The sequence below is a fragment of the Pogoniulus pusillus genome, chromosome 2 (assembly GCF_015220805.1).
Source record: "Pogoniulus pusillus isolate bPogPus1 chromosome 2, bPogPus1.pri, whole genome shotgun sequence".
NCBI classification, from domain to species: Eukaryota; Metazoa; Chordata; class Aves; order Piciformes; family Lybiidae; genus Pogoniulus; species Pogoniulus pusillus.
The window spans coordinates 12,733,761-12,747,216 of NC_087265.1; the positions used below are offsets into that span (position 1 = coordinate 12,733,761).

General features: G+C 40.9%; 2 protein-coding genes across 2 annotated transcripts in view; one reads left to right on the forward strand and one right to left on the reverse strand.

Annotated features, from left to right (window-relative positions):
• The window catches only part of ESYT3 (extended synaptotagmin 3), a 34,938-nt gene extending 34,081 nt beyond the window's left edge, over positions 1-857 (forward strand). Inside the window, exon 23 of the mRNA XM_064156529.1 lies at positions 1-857. Within this exon, the coding sequence (XP_064012599.1) occupies positions 1-37 (37 nt within the window). The 3' untranslated portion in view covers positions 38-857.
• Positions 747-13,456, reverse strand: part of CEP70 (centrosomal protein 70) — a 13,938-nt gene continuing 1,228 nt past the window's right edge. Inside the window, exons 4-16 of the mRNA XM_064156622.1 lie at positions 12,436-12,616; positions 11,538-11,707; positions 9,809-9,868; positions 9,087-9,186; positions 8,162-8,250; positions 7,751-7,825; positions 6,216-6,318; positions 5,378-5,548; positions 4,600-4,746; positions 3,905-4,073; positions 2,621-2,735; positions 1,838-1,917; positions 747-1,477 (exon numbers count right to left, since the gene is read on the reverse strand). Of these exons, the coding sequence (XP_064012692.1) occupies positions 1,416-1,477; positions 1,838-1,917; positions 2,621-2,735; positions 3,905-4,073; positions 4,600-4,746; positions 5,378-5,548; positions 6,216-6,318; positions 7,751-7,825; positions 8,162-8,250; positions 9,087-9,186; positions 9,809-9,868; positions 11,538-11,707; positions 12,436-12,616 (1,522 nt within the window). The 3' untranslated portion in view covers positions 747-1,415. The remainder of the gene's footprint in view (positions 1,478-1,837; positions 1,918-2,620; positions 2,736-3,904; positions 4,074-4,599; positions 4,747-5,377; positions 5,549-6,215; positions 6,319-7,750; positions 7,826-8,161; positions 8,251-9,086; positions 9,187-9,808; positions 9,869-11,537; positions 11,708-12,435; positions 12,617-13,456) is intronic.

A 13,456-nucleotide genomic window follows, 5' to 3' on the forward strand; every position in this document is an offset into this window, starting at 1 on the left:
GTATGAGCTGACGAGGAGTAGACGCAAGAAAAATTGATTGATTCACATGTCCATGAGTTCCTTATTTTTCAGATTTATATGAATGTACAGATCTGGTTTGTAATTAGTATTTTGAACAGTTAACTGCAAATTCAAAGCAGTCTTAAGCTCAGGACATTTAATGATCCTACTCAGATTAGTTCTCACTGAGTTAAAAAAACAAAACCAATCAAACAAACCCTCAGTGCACTCACACACTGGGTATCATTTGTCCCTAAATAATAAGCCCTTTATTTTTGCTGTTTCTGGCATAACTGCCCCAAAGAACCCTAACTGTGAATACTCTCTTGAGGAAGTGTTGTACCTGGAAGTATTTAGGACTGACAGCTGTCATTTCCTTTCCTTGGGAGTTTTACTTCTCCAGGTTCCCACTGATGTTCTTTTAAGAGGAAATCACTGTACTTTTAGAAGAATTCATGTTTAAATAGCATTCTTCATGTGAAGGGCTACAGAATGAGCTTTACAAAGCTGTTTAAGACTTTACTAGTGAGAAACTAAGAAACTGGTATTCCACTGTTCAAAAGCATTTTAGCAGATTGTGGCTGCAGGTATGTATATAATGAGCTCCTGAAAGCAGGGAGATTAGTTTACCAAGATGTCATTAAGGTTTTAGTTTGTGATGCCTTAACAGGTTTTGTTCTTTGTTACAGTACATTTCAAAAATCTTGTAAACCTTGATGGCAAACCATTCTGCCTGAGCAACAGCAGAGTTTTGTAAACTGAGCTTTATTAACATTACAGCAAAATATACCAAAATATTTTTGGAAGCTTGGTGTACTTGTTTCTGTACAATAAAATTCTGTCTTGCATAACAAAAATTGATCTATGCATTTCTAAACCTGAGTTTTGAAAGATGAACACCGTAACTTGACATTTCTGCTAGACAGAAACCCCTAAGTTACCACCACCTGAAAGTGGCCTAGAGTATGTTAGACTGCCTCAGACCTAGGCAGAGCACTCACAGAGTAACCATTTACTTGTGTCCCAAACTGATCTGAAAGTGTAAACATTCTAAAATAGGTTCTTCAGAAGACCAAGATTAGCAAATGAGAAAAGTGTTGTGGCTAAGGCAATTAGAACACCTTTAGCTTGTACTTACTGTGTCAGAAACTTTCAGAATGCTTTGTTGTTACAGTGTGTCCACCTTTGTGTTGGCTTCAGCTTCCTAGATGGACACAGAGTGCTGGTTTGCTCCCTGGAAGTAAGCAGACCAGCTTGTAGTGGTTATAGTAAGTTTTTCTTAAACTGGCCATGAAACAGCAATTAAGAAAAACGAAAAAATGCAGCAGCTTTTATGTCAAAAAAAGGTTGGAGGCAGCTGTCATGTCATGTGCATCAAGAGGTATGTTCACAGGCAAAACAAGTCTTGCTAACTCCTAACTAGCTGCCAATTTCAGATTTTTCACAGTAGGTAAAATATCATCCAGGTTATGGATCTCTGAAACAGAATGAAAAGCAGAAGGGTAAGATGGATGTACCTAGAACAGTCAGAATTCCAACTTAAATATCAGAAACAGCGAATAAAAGAAAGCTCCTCACACCTTTTAAAGCTTTTGCAGAAACCCCAAAAGATCAATTTAGCTTATTTCAAGAGTAATCTGATTGTTTTCATTGAAAATGGCATTGCATATATTCAAAGTGTTTTGCTTCTTTCCTGAGCAAAGATGAGAAGAGAGCTAGCACATTCCTTCACATCATCCTTGTGACCAGGAGTAAACAAAGCACATGTTAGCTATGTAAAGCTGTAGGAGGAAGCACTGGCATGGAGATAATTACAACTGTTGCAAATACTACTCACCCAGAAGACAGAGTAAATCTTGAATGAGAGCTTGAAATGGTGGAAAGAAGCACTCATGTTCTTCTAGCTTGTTGATTATTCTGAAATGGGTAAGTGAGACTGTCAGATAAAAGGTGCAAGGGTGTTGTAAGTTTACCTCCTTGGCTCTTCTGCTACATGATGTCAGGGCTTTCTGAAAACGTTCATGCTTACTTACTAGTATACAAAAACATCCTACAAAAAAAGTCTTCCCAAAATCTGAAACCTGCAGCCAACAAATGCTGGCTGTCAACTTCATTATTTCTGCCCTGCATACAATCCTTCCTTTCCTCTTCACATGGCACCAGGTAATTTTGGGCTGGAACACAAATCTGCATATGCTAGACATACTGCCTGGGGGTGGCTGATATAACTACCTTAAAGATGTAGCAAAGAATGTTTTATAAGTTCTCTAGCTAAAACTGTGAGGAGTGCAGAAAGGGTGAGGGAGTTAGTACTGTTAACTCAGCGTGTGTCAGACTTGCTGCCTGCTGCAGCTAATTTTAGTATGTTTGCAGAATGCATGCTCTTACAGTCTGCTACCAGGCATATGTATGCTGTCATCTGCTAAAGACATATTTGTAGGTAGCTGGAAACTTTGGGCCTTTTCTCTTTGCCAGCTTTATCTTTTTTGAAAGCATTCAAGATTAATTTCATGTAGGATAGTAGTAACTACTTTACTGTTATAGCTCAGTTTTAGGTAGTTTTCTCAGTTACTAAATTTGATGCTTGAAAAATGACCGCTGATGGCACAGCCCCACATACCTGCAGATGTCTTGGGTCCCCAGAAGCTGCTGTACCTGCTTGGTCACCTTCTTGTTAATTATGTCACACAGTTTCCCAACAGTATCCACTACCACAGTGGGTGGAGCTGAACTGTCTGTGGAAAAATAAACACTTTGTGTTTCTTAGCACAGTAGTAAGAGGAAGATACTTTAAATACACTCCAATTCTTGCAGGTGCCTGGATTTTATTCAGTTTTCACAGCTCTAGGCTTAAAAGTTCCATCACTCCCAGAAAACAAAGTGCTTGTGGTCAGCAATAAACTAATGTTAGCTAGAAATGGTGAATCTTGCTAAGCCTTTAGTGGCTAAAACCAAATGTCACAGCTGCATGTTTTCACAGCAGAGATGATACTGAAGTATACCCTACAATGTCAGTGGAAATCAGCCAGCTGAAATTAGAGAGAGAAGTGTAGTCATTAGGTTCCTGTGACACAGCACAAGTGTGGTCTAGGGGCTAGGCCTTGCTCAATAAATACTTCAAGAGCCAGAACTTGGTTTTGTATTGGATGTTACCTGCTCTGACTGAAGGTAACAAGCTCCTTGTCATTTTTTTAACTTGGTTTCAGAACTAGGCTGAGGAAAGGCATCTTCTGTGCTCCCATCGGTTTTGCAGTTATTAGGGAGAAATGAGGCTTCCTCAGCTCCTGAGCAGAAAGGCTGCTTCCCTCCTTGTATGAGGCTTAAAAGACCTTAGTAGCCAGGAGCCTTGCTCTGGGGCACAGACAAACCTTTAAACCCAAGAGCAGCTGCTGTTCTCCAGAAGGATGAACCAAAAGAGAATGGGTATTGGTAAGTACTCAAGTATGCCTCTGAGTGCTAGCATTTAACAAATACTTTTAGGTTTATCAGCATAAGACAAAGTTTCTGAGGACTAGACATAGAAATACTAAGTAGAAATCTACAGTAGAGTGGGAGTTATTTTTTAAATTGGTTATCTTTCAAGGAGAGAATAACAGTTGCTCAAGCATTACAGAGACAGCTCACAGGAAACAAAGCTTTGTGAGAACAAAAAAAAAAAAAAATAGTTTCCTGTTAGCTTTCTTCTGCCTCCCTCATATTCCTCAGCAACTGCTAAAGGCTTACAAATAATGGCTTTTTGCTATTTAAACTCTCAGCTGACAGCAACCTGTTTTTATCTCCCTAAATATGCCCAGTTTACTCATTTCTCAGCAGCTCAGCATATTTTTCATGAGAGCAGCCTTTCAACTTGTTGTCTTCTTTCCTTGGAAATGGTCTGAACAAGTTTCAAAGAGTAAAGCTTTACCTAGTTCTAGGAGCTCATGGAGATTTCTCATAGCATTGGTCATCTCCCCAAGCTTTGTGTAAACCTCATTCATTCGTGGATAAACACCATTCAGAGAGTTCACATCAAACAGCTTCTGGAAGTGAGAGACTATTGCAGATAGGGTTGGTAAGGATGGTTTCTGGCTGTTCTGTAGCAGGCAGAATGAATTACTTGTCAGTGTTATCACTTAACAAAGCAAGACTTAATCTTTTAAACCGTGAAATATTCTTAAAGCTAGCCTATGAAGAAAGGCAGGTGTAACTTCTCTTATTAAACCATAGCAGTTCCAGTACTATTAAATCTGGAAACACACTGCAAAGAGAGATTTCAGGCACAAACATCCAGCAAAACAAAAATACTCTCTGGAAAGCTTTCTTGGCTGCTGCTAAGTGTGTTTATGTATTCTCGATACTGACTGAGAAACAGAACAGGATAATACCTGAGACTACAGGGCAATGCAAATACATCATTGGTCAAATGCCTTTAATTAAAGCAGTTTTCCCCAAGGTGAATTTATCCATTACATTAAAACAGGCTTTGACTACTGAATATCTTCAAGCAGCAATTTCTTAAACGCTACAAGGCTTTCAAATGCACAAATCTAATCACTGTGTGAAGAATCCACTTAAGAATTCCACAGTAATCTGTGATTATAAACCTCTGGCAAGAGTTACCTTTTCCTTATTTTCTATTTCTTCCAAAATTGCATCCACTATGAACTGAAGGTCTTCAACTCGTATGGATTCCCTGTTATCCTGTGGATCTGTGGCGTGCCAGGGCAGCAATTCCAGAGAGAGTTTTTTCAAGGACTTATGCAAATCCTGTCAAAGGAAAGGAGAGGACACAACTCATTTTTTACTAACTTCTTAGAGTTGTGTTTATTATAGAAACAGGCAAATCTTCTGTTTCTCACATGCAAAAACATCCTAGTACTGGAGACACTAAGGTTTTATTTTTTTTGTGGAATTTAAGCACAGCATCTTGCTTACATTCTTTGACTTAAAAAAACATTGAGAATCTAAAAAGTAATCCAGGTATTATAGTTGCAGTGATACAAGAAATGTTGTTCACCATGAGTTTGGTATAAAAAAAAATTGCAAACAAATTACTGTTCTGTCAAGACAAAAGGAGGAAACAGAAATAGAATGCATGGATATTAATGTGTGAAGCACAGAGTCTCTATGCTTAAGTGTTGTCTTAAGGACTCAACCACTGAACAAAAACATTTAGATGACACACACAGAGGAGTCTGTCTGCCCTGTAGGCACACTGCACATTTTTCACTTCACTCTGGTTTTAAAGTGGTTTGCATGGACAGCACAATTATTCTAAAATCTAACACCATGTCAGGCAATAACAAAAGCTACACACAGGAAAAACTACATGTAGGTAGAGACCATGGGGTGGTCAGATGAAAGGAGGAACATAGAACCAACCACAGCAATGTGTTACCTTTAGGGCCATCAACTGATCTGCCCACATTTCTATAGCAAGTGGAAGGTGCTCAAAACCACATTCCTGTCCATTTCCTTTAAGGCAGCTTTGCACTGGCCCTTTGCTGCGCCTGTATATCAATGGAGGAGCTCTTGGACTTCGCAGAACAGAATCGATATGGGACAAAACCTTCAACACCAAATAATAAACATTATTGCTCAAACACGTGCAACAGTTTATAGTAAAATCCCTCTCTGCCAGTCATGGTTGTCTGAACATTCAATCATAAACAGAACCAACAAGTTACTATCAACACGTTCAAACAGATGCATGTGAGTCAAAGTTTTTAAAGTATACTAGCTAGAAGATGCAAAGAAGCAATGCAAATGTCCCTTTGAGGGATATTTAACATTTATTCACTTAGGGCATTGTTACTTCCACAGTTTACATTTTACTAAGTTTTATTGTATCTGCTGCTACCTTATTTTTTTTTTGGTCAAAGACAAATAAAAGCCATTGTCTCTTCAGGCACGTTTAAACCACAATATAAGGAGCTGTTTTGCCTAAGACCTTAAACAAAGCCCCTGTACTAGAAAGACTCATGCTAAATCACCAATGTGATGTTCGCCAACCCAGTCTCTGCTTCCTTGCTGTATTTTCAGGTACTTTAACTTAAGACAGAACAACTAAAACCACATTTACATCAACTGCCAAACCCAGAACTTTACTCATTCATGTAGAGGATGCCACACAAGGTGGCAACCCAGCATGCTTCAGTTTACATAGTTAACCACAACTCCTGTATTCTATTTTGTTGCATTGCTAGATACACGCAGCACAGGTGCAATTTGCATACCTGTAAGTATTGCTGGCAAACTGCCTGCAGCTGAGCCACTCCTGTGATACTCTCAGGTTCTTTCTTTTCTTCTGTTCTTTCTCTGGTGCTACTCCCAGAAGATCTACAGGTCAAACACATACAGTGGTTTACACGAGTGGCCTTGGGAGCAGCTACTACTTTCAGCTTGATTAAAGAACCAGGTATGTAGCATGTATAATTACACCCACAAAATGAAGTCTCCACTTTATGAAGTCTATTAACAGAATTCCATCAAATGAACTAGCTAGAGTATATAATACCAAATGTAAGCATCATTAATTTATCTGAAGTCTTCAAGTTGAGGTTAGCCTGGAGAAGAGGAGGCTCAGGGGTGATCTTATTACTGTCTACAACTACCTGAAGGGGCATTGTAGCCAGGTGGGGAGTGGCCTCTTCTCCCAGGCAACCAGCAATAGAACAAGGGGACACAGTCTCAAGTTGTGCCAGGGTAGGTATAGGCTGAATATTAGGAAGAAGTTCTTCACAGAGAGAGTGATTGGCATTGGAATGGGCTGCCCAGGGAGGTGGTGGAGGCACCGTCCCTGGGGGTCTTCAAGAAAAGCCTGGATGAGGCACTTAGTGCCATGGTCTAGTTGACTGGCTAGGGCTGGGTGATAGGTTGGACTGGATGATCTTGGAGGTCTCTTCCAACCTGGTTGATTCTATGATTCTATGATTCTGTTCCAAAAAGGGGCACCATCAGATGTGTAGCTGTTCTGTTACAAGAGATTCTCCTGTGGCTGTTAACATCCAGAATTTAACTCAACAGGGTCAAATTCCATGTTCAGTCTTTATCTGCTTGGAACATCTTTCCTGGGTTACATATAGCTCACTACTCTCCTCATCAAATCCAGGATTAATTTCTCTAAAACTACCATCTAAATCATACCCACTGCAGGAGAGAAAAGACCATTCAGACACACATGATGAAAAATGAAGAACTGGACATTTTTAAGTGTCTTTATGAGGCTATGAAATATATGATTCAGCATCCAATACACATACACAGAAATAAGTGAAATTACAGATAGAAACCCTTTGTCAATACTGACTCTCTAACACCTTCACTGTATTTTCTTAGAAATGTTTCAAAAGCTAAAAAAAAGCCACATCATTTCTAACATTAGTATAGATGCAACATTTTGACAGTTCCTATTTTCTCATTCATAACCCCTAATGTGACCAGGAGCTTTCTTTATAGCTCGCAGAAACAGCAAACACCACCCTCTGGTACTGTCCACGCTGCCTGTGATAGCACTCAAATCACATCCAGAAAGACAAAATAGACTAGGGAAGATATATTGCTGTGCTCCCACTTGGAGACCAGGCCACCCCTTTAGAGATTCACATGGTGGCTTCAGAGATGTAGGTGCATTTGCTGCCAATATCCAGGCTCTGAGGAAGAGTGATAAGGTACGTGCTTTATCAGCCACTAGCTACATTACAGCTTGCAGATTATCTTTGCCTTAAGAAGTTCAGAGGATTCATGGAAGTTATTGAAGCAATATACTTACTGAATAGTCGTCTTTAAAGTTTTCTCTAGTTTCTTCACTTGGTGCTTGTAAAGTTTTAATTCCTGTGCAGTTGGTCTGTTAGAAAGAAGAATAGGTCTTGCATTTGAAGGTATCTATAAAACTTAGCCAAGCAGAAAAACTAAGGGAATTTTGCCAGTGCCACATCATTGTGGGAGTGAAAATCTGCAATATTTCTACATGACAACAGCAATAAACAGCAAACTATTAGCAGTTGTTGTTATTCAGAGTGCAGGGAGAGAGGGCTGACAGTTCCTGCTATACCTTCTTTCTGTGAACTGCTTATAAAGCAATTTCATACTACCTTTACAATTGCTGGTGCTTCCAGTTTCTTTCTTTGCAAAGCAAACTCTACAGAAGCACCCTTAGTGTGGATGTGTTATCCTTTCTTACCTTATTTCCAAATCTTTCTTGAGATTTACATTTTCAAGCAAAAGCTGCTCATTCCTGGCTTTTGTTTCAATAAGTTGTTTCTGGAAAGACTGCAACATACACTGCATTACTTCTTCCATTTCACCCATTCCATAATCAAAAAGCTTAAACAATTTGAAGTGTGTGCACATTAAGAAGGGTTCCTATTTGCTTGTACAGTATGGATGAGGGATTAGTCAAGAGCAAGAACCTACTGCATTAGACCACTGGTGAAGAACCTATGATTAAGGAGGTCTATGCAGTCCCCAGTAAAGATCTTTCAAACAGAATCTTTGCATAAAGACAGTAAACTCTGCCTAGAGAGGTTATGCTTATGACAACGTAACAAGGGGACAGAACTGTTGGAGCAAGTCCAAAGGAGGGCCACGAAGATGATCAGAGGGCTGCAGCACCTCTCCTATGAGGACAGGCTACAAGAGTTGGGGCCCTTCAGCCTGGAGAAGAGAAGGCTTTGAGAAGACCTTATAGTAGCCTTCCAGTATCTGAAGTGGACCTATAGGAAGGCTGAGGAGAGACTATTTACAAGCTCTTGTAATGACAGGATGAGGAGTAATGGGTTTAAACTGGCAGAGGGAAGATTTAGACTAGGTGTTAGGAAGCTCTTCACAGTGAGGGTGGTGAAACACTGGAACAGGTTGCCCAGGGAGGTTGTGGAAGCTCCCTCCCTGGAGGTGTTCAAGGCCAGGCTGGATGAGGCCCTGAGCAACCTGTTCTAGTGGGAGGTGTTCCTGCCTGTGGAGGGGGGTTGGAACTAGATGATCTTTGAGGTCACTTCCAACTTAAACCATTCTATGATTCTAGAAATCAAACACATCTATGTTTGCATGTGGCTCTGAAGGGTTACCATTCAGAGATCCACACCCTCTTGTTCTTAGCAGTTCCATACCGTGAGCAGTGCTCTATAATTAGGAGTAGCATCCAGATTTAACAATTCCTCCTTGTTTTTTACTTCTCTCTGTACCTGGTCTTGATCTTTTTTATATTGCCTATTAGGAAAAAGAAATTGTTTCAGTTTACTGTAATTCAATTACCTGAAAGATCTAACATTGGTTTAGCTAGGAGTTATGTATGCTAATAAAATTCCCATAAACTGCAAAGTAAATAGAATAGTAACTGCCCTAACATCCACTGCTCTTCTGTTATCTCTGACAAATTGTTTTATATACTAATTAAATGCACTTATTCCACAACAGAAACTCCAGTACAAGCAAATCTCATTTCAGTTTTCAAGATCATAATCTCAAATTATAGAAATGCCTCTCTGCTTGCTGCTTTGTACCATGCAGGCACCACAACAGAGCTTTTGTTTAGGGGGATCACTCAACTGAGCACAGATAATGCACTAATTTAGTAATTGTGACTGTGAAAGAAGAGAGGAAAAAATGAAAAGAGGAAAAAAAATATAGCTCAGGTGTCTAAATACCAACTTGTAATACCTTGGCATCCTAACTGAGAAGCTGCTCAGCCTGAGATCATCCTCAGATGATCAAAACTTCTCTGTTTCTTACATGCTAGTCATGTCTGGAACTTACCATTGCAATAGTTAAGAACAGCAAGGAGTAGGGAAATGTTGAACAGTAGAACCACAAGCCATTAGATGAGACCTACCTTAGTTCTTTTTTCATTTGACTAATTTGAGATTCATAATAATCGATTAGACAAAGGAACCTAGAGGAAAAAAAATTACATACTGCATTTCAGATACTCTCCAAAAAATCATGCCTTAGAGATATAGTGACCAACCAACAAGAACAGGCCAGCTTACACCACTGCACTGCACCTCAGAAACAACTGCTTCAGACAGTGGGTTTTCTTTTATACCAAAAAAACATGGTCATAGTTGTCCAAAGCAGAAAGTTAGACATTAGGCAAAATTATTCAAGAAGAGAAAAAAGCTAAATCCTTCTGACAGCTTCCTCATCTTGTGACTATACTGAATCAGCAAGCTCAGCATCAAGACACAGTTCTGAGTGCTAGAGCTCAGTGACCATTGCAGGAGGTAGAGAACCTCAAAACTTGCCTCCAAATAAACAAAGTGCTTTCAAAGCAAGTGGTTGCAAAAAACTAGAGCCACAAAAAATGAACAGCTGCCAAACTACATTTCCTCTTGAGCACACTCATTTGAGATTCTCATCTGTATCTACCAAAAGGACAAAGCACAAGGAACCAGATTCAGTGATCTTTCCTCTCATACAGTAAGGGCATAAGAAAAAAGCTGTGCACACACAATCTCTTTTAAATCCTCATTAGGTAAACAGTGACAGCCAAGCCCATTATAAAACAGGGGACGCTAGCACAACAAAGTGATGGCTACCTGAGGCACAAGAAATGGCAGCTCTCTGACTATGGCAGAACTATATAGATCTTATTGCAAGAAACACAGGCTTGGAATACTCAAAACCAAAATCCCTTAAGGACCTGGGAGGCCTTAAAGCAAGCTTGCAGCCAGCAGCTGCAGAGAACACTTCCCAAAACTAGAAGAGTTAATTTTCCTTTGGGTTTTTTTTTTTTTTCAGGTTGGGGTTTGGGGGATTTTTTTTGGGGGGTAGGGGGTGTGATGTGGTGTTTGGGGAGCCGAAGTTTGTTATTTACTTGGTTGTTTTTTTAATTTACGTTTTAAAATGTTAGAACCCCAGAATGAGATCACCCCAGCAGGCACTGCAGTTACACAGTCGAGCGACTCATTCCCTTCTCTTTGCTGACACCTAGTGCACAGAGCGGCTGATCATTGGTTTCTGCCATGGATTTCACCAGTTGACAGGTTTTTTTATACAAGAAAAAAATTACTGCACTGATCACAGAATCATAGAATCAGCCAGGTTGGAAGAGACCTCCAAGATCATCCAGTCCAACCTAGCACCCAGCCCTAGCCAGTCAACTAGACCATAGCACTAAGTGCCTCAGCCAGGCTTTTCTTGAACACCTCCAGGGACGGTGCCTCCACCACCTCCCTGGGCAGCCCATTCCAATGGCAAATCACTCTCTCTGGCAAGAACTTCCTCCTAACATCCAGCCTATACCTACCCCAGCACAACTTGAGACTGTGTCCCCTTGTTCTATTGCTGGTTGTCTGGGAGAAGAGGCCACCCCCCACCTGGCTACAGTGTCCCTTCAGGTAGTTGTAGACAGCAATGAGGTCATCCCTGCACCTCCTCTTCTCTAGGCTAAATAACCCCAGCTCCCTCAGCCTCTCCTCATAGGGTTTGTCCAAGAATTCATACTTTAGCTTGCACTCCTAAGGTCTGGAGATGTTTTGTTTGTTCATATAAATCTTGAGAACAGGTACATAAAAATCTGTTCTTTCATTCAATCGTACAGGTCACTCAAAATTGCTTACTGCTGGTCTAGAAGAGACTTGGGAGCTCTTTTGCATAGCCGACAGAACATTTTGTTTTGAGTGGCAATGCGCTGTTGCTCCTCCATCCCAACTCTGCACAGCTCCTTCTGCAAATGAGCAATCATCTCTTCTTGTTCTCGCAGCTTTTCCTGCTGCTGTTGATACTTTGCCTGTGAACAGATCGTAGGAGCATTCTGAAATTATTCTAACCCACAAGCTGGACACTGCACTGTACGTGTCCACGTTGGCATTTGACCTCAAGGAAGTTTAGTATTTGAGTTTTAGCCATACTCAAGAGGTAGTGGAAGAAGGACCCAGATACTTTTCTAAGTTACAGCTAGAAAATGCTATATAGATTGAAAAATCTTAGCTATAAACAGTACACTATGGCCCAAGTCTTGTGTTTATTTTAATCAATGTAAATGTTTTTACAGCTTTAAAAAACAAGTCAAAAGTTTGAATGCTCACAGCACTATTGTGGGATTAATGTAACAGTGGTCAATCAGTGGACCAGCTGCAACACAAGCCCTTGGCCAAACTATCTGAGTCAGAGTGGACCTGAACATTGTGCAAGAGGAAAGAATGAGAATTTGCATATCAAAAGAAGCAAGGAGACAGGTCTTTTGCTACCTGATGAATAGGCCAAGACTGTCCTTCTTATCTGATGAATACGCTAAGACCACTGCTACACGGGGAAGCAGATGTGGCAGACAAGAATTTAGACTGGAAGAAGAGACGGTTTTGCATGTGATAAAATGACTAATCAATATGTAAAAATGCTAAGCCTTCTGATGCCTTCTGACAAAGTATATAAATCCTGTATGCTGCCTAACAAAGTTGGAACTTAGCTTGCATCAAGCTGCCTCCCCGTCCCTTCGTTGCAGCACACCATCATTACCTGTGAAACCTGTTGATCTTTTTGAAGTTCTTTGACTTGGTTCTGTTGCTGGCAAGCTTTAGCTATTGTTTCGTCCTCCAGCTGACAAATTTTGGACTTGATGTTCTTTACCACATTTTCCAAATCATTAGCTCGTTGCTCTTGTCTAGCTGCTCGACCTCGCTCCTGTCGTATATCATCTCTGAAAAGAAACTATTTTTGTTTAAATCCTCCATTTAAATTATTTCATTAAAGACAGTGAAGGAAGCATGGACAACACAACATTATCTGGTGGGTTTTAAGGTCAAGCTGGATGGGGCTCTGAGCAACCTGATCTAGCGTGAGGGGTCCCTGCCCACAGCAGGGGGGGTTGGAACTGGATGTTCTTTGAGGTCCCTTCCAACCCTGACAATTCCGTGACTATCTGCTGACACCCAAGAAAAGGCTGTGGTAGCAGATATGGGAAATATGCCAGTATAGGAAGAAGCAGAAGATAAAATAACAGAGGAGCTGAAAAGGAACTAGGCCAATTTTGCTGCATATTGGACAATAATGCTAAGGAAAAGTCTTAAGCCTCAGTTGTGACAAGAGCTCTGTCTGGCAGGAAATGGACACATTAGAATCATAGAATCAACCAGGTTGGAAGAGACCTCCAAGATCATCCAGTCCAACCTAGCACCCAGCCCTAGCCAGTCAACTAGACCATGGCACTAAGTGCCTCACCCAGGCTTTTCTTGAAGACCTCAAGGGACGGTGCCTCCACCACCTCCCTGGGCAGCCCATTCCAATGTCAATCACTCTTTCTGGGAAGAACTTCCTCCTAACATCCAGCCTATACCTCCCCTGGCACAACTTGAGACTGTGTCCCCTTGTTCTATTGCTGGTTGCTTGGGAGAAGAGGCCAACCCCCACCTGGCTACAATGTCCCTTCAGGTAGTCGTAGACAGCAGTGAGGTCACCCCTGAGCCTCCTCTTCTCCAGGCTAAACACCCCCAGCTCCCTCAGCCTCTCCTCATAGGGTTTGTGTTCCAGGCCCTTCACC